Below are 17,163 nucleotides of genomic sequence, written 5' to 3'. Positions count from 1 at the left end.
GGGCTCCCCCCCCCCCAGCTGAGCGAATCCGGACGCCTCAGCAGCATTGGGCTTTGCTCAGCTGTGGCGTAGAAGCCTCCCCCAATCCCATCTGCAGCATCGGATCACTCAGATGGGGTGGGGGGTGGGGAGGCTTCTTTCACTCTGCATCTGAGCGATCCAACACCGCAACAGCATTGGGCTTTGTGCAGCTGGGGCGAAGAAGAAGGCCCCCCCCCCCCAGCGATCCAATGCTGCTGGGGTGTCAGGGGTCGCCAGTTTCACAGAGCCCCCACCCGGCTGCCAACTTGGGCAAGCCAGCACTGGACAGGGGGCACTATTAAATGCTTGGCTGAAGGGAGTAGCAACCGGGTGCCCCCCGGCCGAGCAGTTTAAAGATGTGGAAGGGAGGAACAAGCTGTATAGGCACCTTGCCAATGCAACTTGTTTCTCCCTCTGTGCTGTATGCGGGCAGACCTCAATGCCAGTTTCACTCAGCAGTATATCGCTGGTGAAACAGCTGCACTTCAGAGTCCCTCTGCTAGCAGCAACCCCTGGACGAAGTTACGCTGCTAGCTGAGGGACACAGGAGCGTGGCCGTTTCATCAGTGATATACCACTGAGTGAAGCCAACATCACGGTCTGCTCCTCACACCAGTCCTGGGCGGTATATTGCTATACTGCCCAGGCCTAATTGTGACATACAGCAAACTAAGTACTTAGGCTGTGCTCCACTTGTTTCTAGACACTAGTGCTTTTGAAGTTCAAGCACATTGTTCATGCAGAATGGAGAAAATTTATACCACCACTGTGAATATGGCACCTGCCACAACGTGGAATGCTCGGGCAGTGTATAAAAGCTTGTTTTGAAGGTATGCAATTTTTACAGCCCATTCATAGTTAAGAGAACCAGAGTGACACCTACTGTACAATGGTTGGGTTGTAAGCAGAGGCTGCAACAAAAGGCTTTTAGCAAATCGGGAATATTTTCCAGCACTTCGAGTTTCTAGTAAGCATATTGGCGCAGCATCAATAAGCATTCTATAGTACATTATACCCACTATTAGGTGTGGAAATAATGAATGAAATGATTAATTTCCATGTTCCAGGTCTAGGTTTCCAGCTAAAGTAGAATCCAGTGCCATAAAGGTCATCGTCCACTCTACTTGTTTACTGTACTATGTTTGTATTTGCTGATGCAACAAGCAGTAGTAGTCATTGTAGACACGTCTTTTACAGCACAATCCTATACATGTCTAATATTAAGTTCCCTTGATTTCACTGGGGCTTACTCCCAGGTAAGAAGATAAGAGTGATGCCTTTGTCTGCCATTTGGCAGATGACGTTGTTGTTGTTGGCATCTGTCTGTTTTGAGGGACAATGGAGTGTGCTTCTGAGGCACAGAAGTGACCACAATTACATTCATACTATTTAGTCTTTTGAATGGAATCAGATTTTTATTACATTTCCATTATAGCAAATCGGGGGGAAATCTGGCTAACAACAAGATCCAAATGTATTAAAAACAAGCTAAAGCCCAAAATTTATAATCTCAAACCGAAACCATGACCCTTTTCACACAATCATAGAATTGTAGAGTTGAAAGGGACTATGTGGGTCATCTAGTCCAACCCCTGCAATTCAGGAATATTTTGGCCAATCTTGAATCCACAACCCTGAGAGTGAGTCCTATGCTCAACCAACTGAGCTACAGCTATATCCTACAAACTGAGTTAATGCCTGACTTTTGTGTGTGTAAGAGAAGAAAGAGAAATCTAACTTTTCAAGGTCCTTAATAAAGGATATAATGAATCCTACTAGAACCAGGGACTGGCCAAACATGGGCACTAGGATCTATGAGACTCCATCCTGCATCACCCCAGAGTCTTCTGCTAACTCCACCTGAGTGAATGGTATATTCATTTAGTGACCTCTAAATTTCCTAGCAATTCATCCAGTTCTGCATTTCTGAATATTTATGACTTTAAAAATAATTGTGCTTATTAACAGTATCTAGAGCAAGGCTGGGGAACTTTTGACCACGCAGGTATAGTTGGAACTACAGCTGCTATCCTCCCTGACCATGCTAATGGGAATCTAAGAACATCTGGAGGGCCATAAGATCACCAGCCCTATTATAAAGAAAACACTGTTCTGCCCAGTAACTTTCCATCATTTCTGTCAAGTTCAATGCTGTTTGATAGGGTTAAGTCACCTTGGCAGCATGGGAGTGGCAGGAGTGCTGTTCCTTCCTGTGTCAGCAGCATAGTGCAAGCACTTCTGGACCACATGCTGAAGCTCTTCCCAATGCCAGCATTAGCACAGCTTTTAGACAATAAACGCTGGTGTGGAGAGGAGCCAGTGTGGACTCCTCCCATAGAGCATTATGCTGTGGCTCAGGGAGCAGCAGCACTGTTTTTGCAATGTACAGACTTCCAAGCAGAAATCAGCTACATGGTTGCCTCCCTCTGTCACGAAGAAACAGGCATAACTATAATATTAAAGGCATATAGGCTGCATTATCAAAGCTTTTGCATAACGGGTAGTTTTTGCATACCAGTGATGGGCGTGATCAACTCGCACTTTCTCACACAGGCCAACAATTCTGACCCTCCTCAGCTGGTATATGCAGCCACCAGAGAAGGGAAGTCATCACATGCTCCCTGCTCATAAAATACGAGGGGGCAGGATGTATCCTTCTCAGAACAGTGGGCTCCACCTTCTCCAGCACAGTGTCTACTTCAATATTTTTCTCTTTCTGCAGCTATTAAAATTAGGTTGGGGGAGAATAATATGCTTGGGGGGGGGGGCAGATCAGGCCCCATAACTGCAGTTACCTATGCCTGCTCTATTTAGCTGTAAATTATATTTTAATCGTTACCTCGACCAACGTAGGCATATATGTTTAGGAAGTATGTTAATTTTACAATGTGAAGCATGAAATAAATTGTCCCTTGTTTTTAGTTTTGTTTTGCAATCCACTCATATAGTATGAAGTTGTTGGGTTTATTTTCCTGTGCAGGCTGAGAAAATCTGCTCTTTCTGTCCCCTGTTCACTCCTCTTTCCCCCAACCAAAATCAATCTGTCAGGAGTGACTTCTTTTGCTATCTTTCTAGTGACATAAAGGGAACTGACAGGCTTAGCCCAGAGTGTGCCAGCAGGGTTATAAGTGTAACTGTTCTTGTATGCACGGCTTGATATGAAGAAACGGCAACAGGGCAGGCCAAGGCACTTTGACTGACACAGGTACAGCAAATCCTCCTCCTGCTTCACAGCACGGACCACGGCAAGACTCCACAAATCAAAGCCCATTACTGCTTCATTGCTGCAGCACATCAGAGGGCAAACTTGAAAGCTAGCTTGCAGGAGAACAGAAGTTCTCTCAGGTTATTCCTCCTGATAAAAGACACTGAATTATTTAGCATGCATTATGGAAAAATTAAGAAACAGAGCTGCAGTATGAAAGATCAAGGCAGTTTCAGAAGCACTTATCCCAGGCAACCAAACCTACTCATGGCTACAACACACACTTTTTTTTTACCTTTAGGGAAAGTAGGGAGTACTTAATACAGTTGCTTTCTTCAGACTGCGTTGTCAGCGGTGTTACAGACTTCTAGTATTTTGGGGGGTCAATCACCCAGAGAGAGTGGGATGGCCTAACTAGAAGACAGTAGGGTAATAACACGCCACCCACCCTGTAATTTAAGCATGACATAATCCAAGAATAGCACATGTTTGCATGTTACTCTCTCCAGTTGCACCTTCCTTAAGGGTTTTGCCTGACTGCAATATGTCCTTAAACTCTGATATTTCCTTAGATGGAAAGCAGCTAGTGTTCAAAATCAATTGCTCTGCCTACTTTTGCCCTTGGACCCATCCGACACTGGCATATTTCCCCTCTCAGGGAATATTCATGTGATCCATATGCGTTAAAGTAAGTAGTTAGGAGCTGGGTTATTTACCCTGCCCTGCATGGTTTCACAGGGATTCTGTCCCTTTCAGGATACATTTGAAGTCTGGATTAGTCTTTTAAACAAAGGGTAATCTGGCATCACCACCCTAGAACCTTTAATCCAAATTTCCCCAAGATTATTGTAAACGGTGCTGCTATTTTAAAGTTTATTTTCCATTTTTTTCTGAAAGAAATGTTGCAAATCTAGCAATACAGTACGTAATAGTTAGCCCCATGTTATTGGCTTTCATCACAACCAGTTTTCTTGCAACAAGGCTGGTTTTGCCTTTTGAAAGGCTTCCTAGTTCCATTTTCTCTGCTGCTGTCATACTGGGGCCCTGCCCAAAATTACTAACTCAATCAAAACACACCTCCAACTTTGTATCCCAAGCAATTCTAGTTTGCAGGATCTGCTGTCCTTCCTCCCCAAGAGAGACTACCATTGCACACCCTACACTCCCATTTAAATAGGACTGCAGATTGATTTAATATGCTGCTCATCAGAGACAAAGTGCCCATCATTCATTAAAAATGCATGACTAGTGGATCAGGCAAAATTCCCAGTCTCCTCGTTAAACCAGCACATTTACAAACACTGTTTAAGAACACATTTAAACAAACGGAAATTAATGGCACATAATGTTTTCTGCCACATAGCAGCGGTGTCAATATCCGCACAATCTGCAATTTTTAGGTAAACCACTCCTCCAGTACTCCAGCTAGAAAGGTTTTTATGCCACTAATCGAAGTTGGAGACCCTGATCATTGTGCCTTGAAAAACCATCTTCGCTTCGTCCTCTTTCCAGACAGCAAGTCTGTTTTCAGAGAAAGATTCCAGCAAGGTTGTTTTTTTCTTTTTTGCTTCCTGGAAATTGCAGTTGTAGGCAAATTCACCAAATATCTTCATGACCAAATGTGGACTTATGAAACAAGGCCACACACTGTCTAAACTTCATCCTTTCAGCTCACATATTTGCAGCGATTTGCACCGCACTGAATCCAATTATGCTGCTTCAGCCCATGGAAGCAAAAACATAATAAATAAATAAATGCTAAGCTGCTACCATGAAGACATAAAGAACAGAAGTGGGAGGGACAACAACCAGAAGATGTCTTTCTGCAGTTTGGTTCAAAAATGTTGCCTCTGGGGACAGGAATGTGTAAACCATTATTAAAAGATTTATTCATCACTATGTCACAGCCACATGGAATGCCTCCCTTTTTTTTTTACTAACAGTGGCTTGGTGAATATAAGCACAAACATCAGTCCCCCCCTTTTAAAAAAGGTTCATCTGTAAATGCCTCATAACAACGACAGTGAAATCTCAGCCCAAAGGCTTGGCTGCAAGAGATGCAAATGGGGGGAAATGGGATTGCTTAGAGTCTCTCATTAGAGACAATGAGTTAAACTGCTAGTGCACTAAGTCAGGTAGTTTATGTCCTTGCACATTATGAAGTATTTGAGCAGGAGTGAAAGACAGTATAAGGAGAGGAACAGGTGCACTGGCAAACTGAGGACAGCTGCAAGTTCTTTCATGACTGAGTCAAGGAACTGCAGTTTACTCAGAGGCCTCACCCATTTATCCACAAGCCAATCCCTATAAACAGACTTTCCGCAGGCTGAATTCTCACAAGCAGAGAAGCCAGTGCTGGGAACCCTGTGTCTGGGCTGTACCACATCAGGCGGCAGGTGGCGACTCAAAACATGGCTGTTTACCTAAGCCTTTTGAAATGGCTATGTCCATTTTGGAATTTTTATAGGTGGGCTTGGCAATTTCACATTTATTTTACCTGCTTGCACATTTTGTTTGATCTGTAATAATTCTTATTGTGCCTTGCTCCAAGCTCTTATGATGAAAGGCAGAATATAAAAAAAATCAGAGCTCCTCGGCACAAATGGATTCTCTCCTTAACACATACACAAGAGGGAGAAGGGATATGATCTTAAATTCCCCCCTAACATGGCTTTTCACATGCAGGGATATATATTTAAAATCAGCCCAGAGCAAGCTTATGATTTTGACTGGGAGAACCAAGCCCCATTTCCACCTTGCAAATCATGATTTGCTCTGTAGAGACATTTCCCTCAAATGGCTTTCCCTGTCACTTACATAGCTTGGTTGTGATATGGCTAAACATATAGTAGTCATGCCCACTGATATCCACCGAAGGGCCACAAAAATGGGGGGGGGGGGGCGGCTTTCAGATATGATTCATTACCACTAGACAAACTCTGCCTTTGGGCTACCATATAAAACAGACCCTCTTCTATGCATGAATCAGGGCCTTGGTAACTTTTAAAGTAAATTTCTAGGCTTTAGGGTTATTTGAAAGTGTGATAGCAAAAGTTTACAACATTGTCGACAGTATCAAACACGCTGCCATCTCCTGGCCTCAATGCAAACAAACAAACAACAAACAACAACAACACACTTTAGAGAAATCAAAGCACTTCACATAATCTCTAAAGCAAATTTTTCAATGGGCCTGGGAAATAAGCCAGCATTTATATTTCTACATAATGAAATAGGTGGTGTGCCTAAGGATATCAATGGGTTTATTAGATAAAGTGAGTTTTTAAATGAGGAATCAAGCAGACCCCTCTTTACAATGCTTTTCACCTTCTCATCTTTTATCACGAAACAGGTGAGGAACCTGTAGCTCTCACTGCTTGACTCTCATCCGTCCCACGGTCAAGGGTCAGAGATGATGAGAAGCACAGTCCAGCAGTATTTGGAGAGCCACAAGTTTCCCATCCCTCGTGTAAAGTGAACCAGTGCACCTTTTACTGTTACAACAAGCCCTTTCAAAGTACAGTAGAACCAAGAACATAGTTGCAGAGTCTGTAACTAATGTGACTAGGATAGCAATATAGATATTTTATTACAGGGTTTTTAAAGGTAACATGACAGCATGTTCAGAGACCCCTTTCCAGCTTCATGTAGCTTTTATCTGGTCATGCCTGTATCTTATTTGCCACAGGTTGTGCAGCTTTTTGTGGGGGAAGGGGGACAGGTAATTTTGAACCTTTTTGAACAAAATTCTGCTCAGACATAAGAGATACAGTATATTGCACTAAACTTGTTGGTAATCACCCTAGCAAAAATTAAGTGTGTGGGTGGGAGAGAGAGAGAGAGAGAGAGAGAGAGAGAGAGAGAGAGAGAGAAGGAGAGTCCATTAACTCTTGCATCTTGTCTGTTAGTTGAATTAGGAATACAATTTGGAGCTCTCTTTTCCTATCTGGTTTCAACGTTAATGCCTCAAATCTGCAGTGTGTTTTAGGTAGCCACATGTAAAGTAGTTTCTAACAGAAATTATTTTTTATTGTATTAGTTTGAGGGGGTGAGCTGGCTAAGATTTCCTACCAGAAATGAATACTGCATTTGCTAAAGACAGAAATTATTTATTGAAAATTAATTGGCTGCACCAGTATTGTGGAATACCATGCTCTGCGAAGTGCAGATGGGTTCCTTTACCAGCCAGCAAAAGCCACAGACGTTTTTTCCTATTGGAAAGCAGTATTATTTGTGACGGTCATTTTTACCTGTGCTCTCCAACACAGCTGCCTTTTAACGTGTTTAAATGTTTAATTTGTGTATTTTTATTGCTGTATTACATTTGTTATTGCACTGTGATTTTAAATTTTGCAAGCCAATTTAAATGGTTCATGGGCTTTAAAAAGACAAATGTTTATATGGGTAACAACTAATACAGAATTGGCAAGCTACATTAGAAAACAGTTCACATAGCAAGATGAACCAGCCTTTGAAAATCTACAACAAGCCTTCTTGCCTTCTCTGTTGCCCCGCATGACAACAATTTGCTAAAATAAACATGGGTAGAGACTTCCATACTGTATAAGCAAAGGGCTCTCGTAAAAGCCTCCCCCCTCACATTGCTGCTCTATCCACACAACACAAGTTAGGGCAACATAGAATCAGTTTTCCCAGGAGTTCACTGTTGTGCCCTTCCCCAACTTTACCAAATTTCTCTCAGCCAGAAAAAGTTGCAGGACACCGCCAGCTGAAGAATACCAACACCAAAATTTAGAAGAGGAATGGAATACAATGCATGAGACCATGAGTCGGTTTTTTAAAAATAATATGTATTACATATGCTAGCCAGAACTTCATTTTACTCAAAACTGACTCAATGAAATGAATGAACATGACTTTGGTTCATTAATTTCAATGGGTCCACTCTGAGTAAAACTTGAATACTGTACTGCTTTAAGTATCCTGAACTTTTGGATAAACTTATCACTCAATGTCACCAATTTAGTTTCAGGCAAAAGTAATAACTCTACCTGCAGAGTGGCACAACACACCAATATCACTTTATGACTCTGCAACAGTCTCCTCAAAGTATCTATTTACCAAAATATATAAATCAGCCTTTTATTGCTTAGGAATCACCAGGCAGTTTCCAACATAGTGTGGAATTCAATATCATGCTCTTCCAACCATTTTGACTGTGCATGGAATTATCCACCCTCTTTCCCTCCTGCATGCTGTTCTGAGGGTTCTCTCAACTCCCCTCAAATCCAATTGCAGGGTAGGAGAGTGCGGAAAGACCCACTGCAAAAGCTGAAGTCAGACAGAGCTTCTTTGGCGAACTCTGCCCATTATATCTCAACACATGATGCAATCAAATACAATGTACAGCAGCAATGAGATAACTACTAACCCCCATTCAAATGCTGACCTAGCTTGACTCCACTTAGTTTACAAGGCTGACAAAGTTTTAAGTTTAGCTTCAATTGTACCATTTCTATAGTATTTCTGCTAAGTGTTCAGATTCTCAGCAAGGGATGACTATTCAACCGTGTGTGAGCAGACTTCCTCTCCTCTTTACAGCCCTTCTGCCTTCTGAAATTTGCTCCAGAGGGTTACCCAACTCTCCAAAGATGTGGAGAGTGCACAGAGGCTGCACGAACACCCAAGTGGCTTGAGAAGCAGGGGTAAAATGAGGGCCCCAGCATGGAATCACATAATTGTCAAGCTGGAAGGGACCACAAGGGTCACCAAATCCAACCCCCTGCCATGCAGGAATCTTTTGCCCAATGTGGCACTCAAACTCATGACCCTGAAATTAAGAGTCTCATGCTACATATGCTCTTTCTGCTAATTTTTCCTGGTCCTCAGGTATTCTCTTGCACATAAGGTGTCAGTGCAAAGACGACTGCAGCTTTTGTCAGATTTAACATTTATGATATAAGGGACTTTCTGAAATTGCCTCTACTGACATAAGGGACATCCAGTCCATTACACATGGCAATTACCGTATGCCACAAGGATTATTTGCCTATTCAGGCACACCACCTGGCTTCCTTACAGTAAGAACACACTCAGGTCCTTGAATTACTTTGCTTTGCATTCATACACAACAATAAAACCATTCTGCAAGCCCAGCGTCGCTTTAGCAATTCTCTACCTCTGGTGAGCATCTCATGAAGAAAAGCCAGGCCAGGGATTACCAAGCAATAAAGTATTCTGGCCAATTAAGGACTCATTAGTTCAAAATAAGCAGCACTCCAGGCATACTTTCCTCTATAAACACAGTATGTCATTGCAACACCTTCTGCTGCCGTTGTCAAGAGGCTATTTTCTTTTGGGAACCAGTTCACATAGGCAAGCCCCAGGGATGGAAAGGGCTGACTGCAAAGCAAGGACAGGTTTCCCTTCAGTAAAAGGGAGAAAATAGTTCACTAAGGAGAGAAAGAGAGAAGAGGCTCCAGACCTTTTTATGTCCCTCTATGCAGCTGTATACTGATGACAGGACAAGCAGTTTAATTTTAGCATCACTTTATGTACCCAGGAATTTGTTTCATAATGAATAAAGATCTGGCAGGGTGGAAGATGTGTTCATGATAGGAAAGGAAAAATAAGCAAACCATATTTGGAAACTGAATTCCAAGGTGTGTTAGGGCTGTAAAAACTTTACTCATATATCTACCCACAAGTCTACATGCATTCATTAATTCTGTCATATTATCATCATTTAAAGCTTTTTTTAAAAAAGTACTCTCTAATTTTGCAGTGCCTTAGCCACATGCTTAGGGGCAAAATCACACACTTTCAGATAACTGGGCATCACATCTCAATGGAAAATTTCTTGTTTTATCAGGCACTGGTTTTTATATCTGTAATATATCATTATATTTGCTTAGGGCTCCTTAAGAAATCCCCAATGAGTTCATTTCTTGTAAGTTCTTTCAGTTCTACAAGGGAAAGAGGGTGTCCTTTCATGTCACCTTTCCTTCTACTTTGTGGCTTTAGGCAATATGTGATGTGAAGAAGCCTTAAATCAGCAGTTTTCCCCCAACCCATTAAGAACACCCTGTTTCCTAGCAGCCTTCAGCAGCAATCTGTGACAGGATACATCTCAATCACAACTGTACAGGTTTGCACAGTTTGTGCCCAGACAATTTTTATGTCACACACATGGAAAATATTAGAACTTTTAGTACCATTTTTTAAAATATTAATAAGATAACACAAATGCTCAACTAACAGCAGTGCTATTAAGGAAAAACTAGATGATTAACCCCCAATCTGTGTCTTTTCATTACTCAAGCAGACACAAATGCACATATGGCTCACGTTTAGTCTGGGATGGCATAAATATAGGAAAGTGATTTCATATCCTGTCATGATCTGGAATGCCACGAGTAGACTAAATATATCTCAGCAAAAGTGACAACAATTTCTGATCAAGCACAGAGCCATGCAGTGGGGAGAACCGGGCATATGTGCCATCAACCTCGCCTCCCCCCCCCCATTAATACAAGCCACTCAAGCTCAGGATTTAGCTGAAAATGCAACCGGATAGGCAGGAAAAAAGGGAAGCGGGTAAGCCATTGAAAAAACCAAGCCTTTCCCACATCCAAGCAGGCTACCCTCAGCACCCGCCCACTTACTCGGAGCACTTCTGTATCCGAAAGCAATTCGCTCACAACAGGAAATGGGAATGATTCCCCCCCCCCCTTTTTTGCATTTAAAGGTCTACCAGCTAGAGCATTATGCGATATATGCACAGAACGGATGCATTCAAAATGACAGCCCGACAAACTGAAAACAATACAGTATATATATATATATATGAAGCACAACCTTGAGCGGCCGCTTGCAAAGCCTTCCCGAGATTTGCATGCCATAATGGAAAAAAGCCCACACACAATTCAGTACACTCACATTGTTTAAATAGCTCCAGACACAAAGCCATGACACAAGATGGGGGGGGGGGGGCTAAAAAGGGAGAAAGAAGGGAAAGAGAGAGAGAAGAAAAGAGAAAAAAGGAGAGAAGACTGTTCTTCCTTTCGCCTTGAAAGCGAAGAGAAGGAATCGCACTACGGCAGAAGGGCAGAGCCGGGTTTCGCCCTGTTCATTGAGAAAAAACACACGACAACAACAACAGCAGCGAGCAGCTCCCGGGCGAAGAAGGAGGAGTGGACGACGGGCGAGAGACCAGAGCCGGGCCGGGCCTGCCCTGCGGAGATCCGGGCAGCGGCTGCTGGGCGACGCTGGAACCGGCGCTGGAAAAAGACACAAAGTAACCGAGCCGCGCAAGCGAGCTTTGGCCGCGCACACTCACCCTCCTCCCTCACTCAGCCAGCCCCATCCGCTCCCGTTATGTACTTCCAAGGGGAGGAGCGTCGGGGGGCTGCGAAAGCCCCGGGTTCGCCACGCCCACCTTCGCCGGGCCGCGCCCGGAGACCGGAGGAGGCAGGCCCCGAAGGCGGCCAAGGGCTGCGGGCGGCGCGGCGCAAGGGCTGAGAAGACCGAGGAGGCCGGGATGGAGGAGGAGGAAGAGGAGAACACCCAGCCGCTCCCGACGGCGGGGGAAGGAAGCCTGGCCGGGGCTGCCAATGGCAGGAGAGGGGAGGGCGCTGCTGCGCCGCCCGGAGCCTCGTCGGCTGTGGCGAAGCGCGCAGGACGAGCCAGCCGCTCCTTGCAGCTCACAAGCGCCCTCCGCGAAACCAGTTCCAGCTAGTATTCCGCACATGCTCACAAGGCGCCCATTCGCGCGCTGCCTGTCCCCTCCTTTTTTTTGCGGGGAGGAGTATGTGTGTGTTGGGGTGGGGTGGGGGAGATTTGGAGAGCTCGTGAAGGAGGTGGGGGCCGCGCGAGAGGCTCCTTCCCCCGCCGCCGCGGTAGGTGTGGCGCCCGGGTGGGCACCCACCGGCGCCCCGCTACACGCGCGCCAGCTTCGCGAGGCTTCCTTCCCGCGGGGGCGGGGATGGGCGGGAAGGACGAGCAGATGGACTACAGGTGTGTCTGCGCGCGCGCCCCCGGGGAGAGGAAGGGAGGGGGCGCTTCCTGGCTGCGCGGCGAAGATGCGGATGGCGGGAAGAATCGGGGCGGAGGGAAGAACCACGCGCGACTCCGAAGCAGCCCTGAAATAGCTCCGGATCTCGCCGAGGGATGCTTTCCATCTTTGGTTGCTTCCAGGACAGCCGCCGAGAGCAGGCGCCCTCCTCCCCACCTGCAGCTCCCACGCCATTTGTTTCCATCCTAGGAGCCAACTCGTGGGAGCTGAGATCCCATTGACCCTCCAATAAAGTATTTGAGGGGCCAGCCCCCCACCCCGAGTTTATAGGTAAAGGTAAAGGGACCCCTGACCATTAGGTCCAGTCGTGGCTGACTCTGGGGTTGCGGCGCTCATCTCACTTTATTGGCCAAGGGAGCCGGCGTACAGCTTCCGGGTCATGTGACCAGCATGACTAAGCCGCTTCTGGCAAATCAGAGCAGCGCACGGAAACACCGTTTACCTTCCCGCTGTCTCGGGGATTCGAACCGCCGACCTTCTGATCAGCAAGTCCTAGGCTCTGTGGTTTAACCCACAGCGCCACTGGCTATTGCCATTCAAATGGTGTGTGCACACCACATTTTGTGATTGATCATACAGGGTGGGGCTTATCTGCCCCTCCCCATATTTTATTCAAGTTGGTACCCCAGTTTACCATCAAAACCAAGGGCAAAGGATGGTGCCAGCTTCATTGTCCCCAATGCCGGTGAGTCTAATTGGCCTCATCTCTGCGTGGATTAAATTTCAGGCACAGTTTTGTGCCCTGTGGCTGCCCCTTCCATGGGATAGCCTGAGGCTTTCATTATTACAATACTTTTATACTAGCAGTTTATCTCTGGAGTTTATGGCAGGGGTAGAGAGCCTGTGACCCTCCAGATCATTGGACCCCAAAGCCCTGCTTGGATCAGGCCAAAGGCCCATGTGGGCCAGCATCCTATTCTCACATTGGTGAGCAAGTTGCCTATAGGAAACCATCAAGCAGGAATGGGAGTGCAATAGAGTGCTCCTCGCTTGATGAGACTCCCACTTCCATCAGCCTCAGCCAGCAAGGCCAATGGTTAGGGAGGGTGGCAGTTGTAGTCCAGCAACATCTGGCCTCCCCCTTGGCAACCCCTGTTTTACCAACAAGGCACAAGATTACTGCTGGCTTCTTTTTGCAAACTGCTTTGAGGGCTCTTTTTTTTAAAAAAAATCAAAAACAAAGAACCCCCACAAAAAAAACACACAAACCAAGTCAAGCTGTGTATACATTTTAAGAAATGAAATTTTGTGGGGGGGGAGGTATACAAATCTGGCCTCTAAAAAGTCAGAGCATTCAGTATGACCTTGGGCAAGTCAACATCTACTACACAGGGCTATTACAGTGAGTTAAGGGAAGCCACACAGGGAACCTTGACCTCCGTGGAGAAAGGGAGAGTTAAAAATAGAATGAATGAACAAGAAACCTTTAGTCCCTGCTGCCTTAACAATGCCAGGCATCTCTTCAGACAGTTCGTGAGTAAACATGCTGGATAATACACACCATAGTAGGGCTGGGAGGCTTACCCACTGAATTTTCAGCTCCCATCAGCATAGCCTGTGGCCACGAATGATGGACAACAGCTGGGAGGGCCACAGGTTAGCCATCTCTCTGCTAAGGAAAGGAAGGATTGAGGGGAGTGGGGAGTAAACCAGACCCTGAAAACCTACAGCGGTTCACTTAATGAGCATCCAGAGGCACTGAGTTAGTTTCAGCTGGAAACTAAAATGCTTTTCTAGGTGACCCTCCAAATAAGCAAGGCAATAAGAGGAAGAAAATACGAATTGCCTTGCTCTGTCCAAGGACCACCAAGTACAGTGTTTTGTTTCCAGCTGAAGTCAACCCAATGGCTCTGGATGCTTTCAAATTGAGCACAGCCTCTGTTGTTTGTTTCTGCATCTGACATTCAGATATACCTATACTGCCTCTGTATGTGGAGGTTCCTCTTTCAAGGCTTAGAAAGGCACTTGGCTATCATGAGAATTCTGCCCGCATTTCCCCTGTCTTTGTAACCATAACAACAAAAACTTGGAAAGAATAATGGCCTTTTATAAGGTCCTACATATAAGCAGTTTATAGTCTGATCCAAAATTCCATGCTTGCACAGTGAACTATAGAACATTCACAAAAGCTGACTTATTTTTCAATGGAAACTTAGTGCCTTAGCATCCAGAACAGACACACTGAAAGCAGAATCAAACACAAATTTCTAGACTGGATATTTATTCAGCTCTCTGGTACAGCTTGATCTTATGCATGTTTACTCAGAAGCAAGTCCTACAGTTTTCAGTGGGTCTTGTGTCCAAGTAGGTGAACATAGGATTCCATGCTTTGAAAGCACAGACTCCTTGACTTTGGAAAAGGGGAGGGGTTGTTTTCCAAACGCTCTTGGGTATCAAGAAGATCTCCATGGAGGAAACATTACAATAATAAATTTAAAACAATGTGCATGTTGTCAAAATGGAAAGAGTTATATAAGAGGAATGTGGCAAGTGGTCATTGAACTGTCAGCAATTGGTTTGCACTGTAGGTTTCAAGTAAAGTACTCTGTATGCAAGTAAAATGATAGGTGGTTTTATATGTATAACTAAAAGGCCCATTAAGATAAATTTAGAGCTGCTTGCAGCATACAGCGTACTTTATATTGTGCTGCAGAAATAAAATGCAACATATCCCAATAATGTTATGCTTTTAGATTATCTGTTTCAGCTGTGTCTTCTTGTTTAAATCAGAGATAAGCATACATTTTTCACTGTGGCTGCAATATATTTTACATAAATTAGTCCACTGTTGTGGGTGTATTTCAGTGTCTTTTAAATTTTTATTTCAAGAGATGAAGCCTGTCATCTTTCAGCATGTTATAGGTGGAGTGGTTCTCCTGCAAGGACAAGACTTTTCTATTTTGGGGTGGATGCGTTTTATGGGCAATAAAAGGCTGGCAATGAGCAATGCAAATGGGAGCTTACTTTAAGGGACAAGCAGGCTTACTTGAGTGAGGAAAGAGCACCAAACTTAAAGCGGGAGAAAACTTTAATTAAAAAATATTAATACCGGACAGCAATAATTCAACACAGCGAAATTACAGGTACCCTAAAATGAAGAGAGGAGTATAAAACTTTGAAAAAGTAAGTTAAAACTGGGGGTGAGGGTGGAAAGAAAAACACATGCACACAAAGAGATGTGGGGACTTGTGAGAAGTTTGCACAAACTAACCTAAGGGAAAATAAGGGAAAACAAATGGCATGAAAAATGAAGTAGGTGTTTGTTGGAAAACAAAGTGATTAGAATAAAAAGAAACTACAGTAGTTACACAAAAAGCTCTACAACTGAACTGAGGGAGAGGGAAAGTTGAGTGACCCTATGCTGATCTCTCCTAAAAGTCTGCAGACTAAGAACCAGATTAACACAAATGGGGGAGAAAATATGAGCAGTGTAAAAACAAGGTGATTGAACTACTGATTTTAATTGTTAGGGGGGGAAGTGATTGAGAAGGATGCCAATAGTCCACTGCTCTTCTGCACACCCTGCTTTTCCCAGGCAGAACATCTATTTCCCAAATCACAGTAATTGGCATGCCACGGGGAAACAATTCACTGCAATGAAAACCTAGAGCTGTCCATCAAAAGAAAAGATCTCTCCACTCAAGCTCAGCATTTCATTCATCAGCTTGGTTTTGCTCTTAAAAATATATATGCAGCTTTATTCTAAGTGACAAAATTCAGGATTTTTTGGACGCCTGAGACCACAGAACAACTTGAGACTTTACGGAGTCCCTGAACTGACTTGAGGCATCTTGCTGAAAGGCACACTTTGACTCAGGCAGGTGGAAATGTCATCCAATCAGCCCATTTGCCTTGTAATTCAGAGTGCACACAGAGCAAATGTGCACCTCTCATAAATACTCTTGCCATTCTTGTGGTTTCTACTACATTTATTTAATCCATGGGTTGGCACAGTCCTCTTGCTGACCTTGGAAGTCACATCTAATCTTCTGATGAAACTTAATAGGAGGGAGGTATCCAATGGGTGAAATGACCCCGTAATCAAGCATATACCAATAGCCTTCTTCAAACAGCTGATGGAGCAGAACTGAACATCTCAGACAGAAACATGACCAATGAAGATGGTTTTTCCAGATGCTGTCAAGTGGGCTTGACAATCAATCTCGTTCCTTGAGCTGGATTAGGGAGGAAGCATATGCATTACCTAAACTGCATGCTCTTCAAAAATAGCTAGTTAGTTCTGTAATTTATTTATGATTCACTGATGCACTACTGCTCTGCAGAGATGTGTGAGGACTGACTTTTAAAGGGAAGGAGATCAGCACACAGTGGAGAGACTATTAAGTCTCTTTCAAGACAAGCACTCAGAATTTGTTCCTTGGACTATCTCAAGATACCATCCATGCATCTGATACACATTAATCAATCTGACCTCATGTTGAAAAATTAAATAGCAAGATATAAATCCTTGGTTGGGATCCAATAATCCTATTATTGTTATGGACGAGAATATATCAGTTTGGAGCATGGGCTGAGCCATCTAGAATGATTATACTGTCTTTTGAGCCTCTGAAGAAAGTGAAAAAACATGAATTCCATTCTTTTCTGCCTATGTAAAAATGATTAATAATCTCAGGAGCTGTACAGATACCTATTGTACAGATATTTAAAGGGGAAGGCATTTAGAGAAGGATAGTATCAGTGATTCTTGTTGATATCTTTTGTGTAAACTAATTCTTTGTGGAAGGGCTGTAGCTCAGTAGCAGTTTATCTGCCTTGCATGTGGAAGATTCCAGGTTTCATGCGCAGCGTCTCCAGCTATGGCCAGGAATGTCCCTCTCTCAAACTGTGGGGACCTAGGGTCAGTCAATGAGAACAATATTGTGCTCAAGGACCAATGGTC

General features: G+C 44.2%; 2 protein-coding genes across 10 annotated transcripts in view; one reads left to right on the top strand and one right to left on the bottom strand.

Moving 5' to 3' along the window:
• Positions 1–17,163, top strand: part of TGIF2 (TGFB induced factor homeobox 2) — a 371,431-nt gene that overhangs the window by 62,169 nt on the left and 292,099 nt on the right. The window lies entirely within an intron of this gene.
• DLGAP4 (DLG associated protein 4) overlaps positions 1–17,163 on the bottom strand; it is a 334,346-nt gene that overhangs the window by 39,852 nt on the left and 277,331 nt on the right. For 3 of the 9 annotated variants that reach the window (XM_083746173.1, XM_083746172.1, XM_083746165.1), the window contains exon 1: positions 11,526–15,470. The exons of 2 other annotated variants lie outside the window; for them this stretch is intronic. Coding sequence is in view for 2 of the 7 variants with exons in the window: in XM_083746169.1 (XP_083602295.1) it covers positions 11,126–11,156 (31 nt within the window). In the remaining 5 variants the exon portion in view is untranslated. Of the gene's footprint in view, positions 1–11,125; positions 15,471–17,163 lie in introns of those variants that run through there. 4 more of the 9 variants (XM_083746170.1, XM_083746167.1, XM_083746169.1 and 1 more) reach the window with 3 other exon arrangements.

The sequence above is a fragment of the Podarcis gaigeae genome, assembly GCF_964106915.1.
Source record: "Podarcis gaigeae genome assembly, chromosome: 6".
Taxonomy (NCBI): Eukaryota; Metazoa; Chordata; class Lepidosauria; order Squamata; family Lacertidae; genus Podarcis; species Podarcis gaigeae.
Note: the sequence above shows the minus strand (reverse complement) of the source record. Positions and strands in the feature narration are given on the sequence as shown.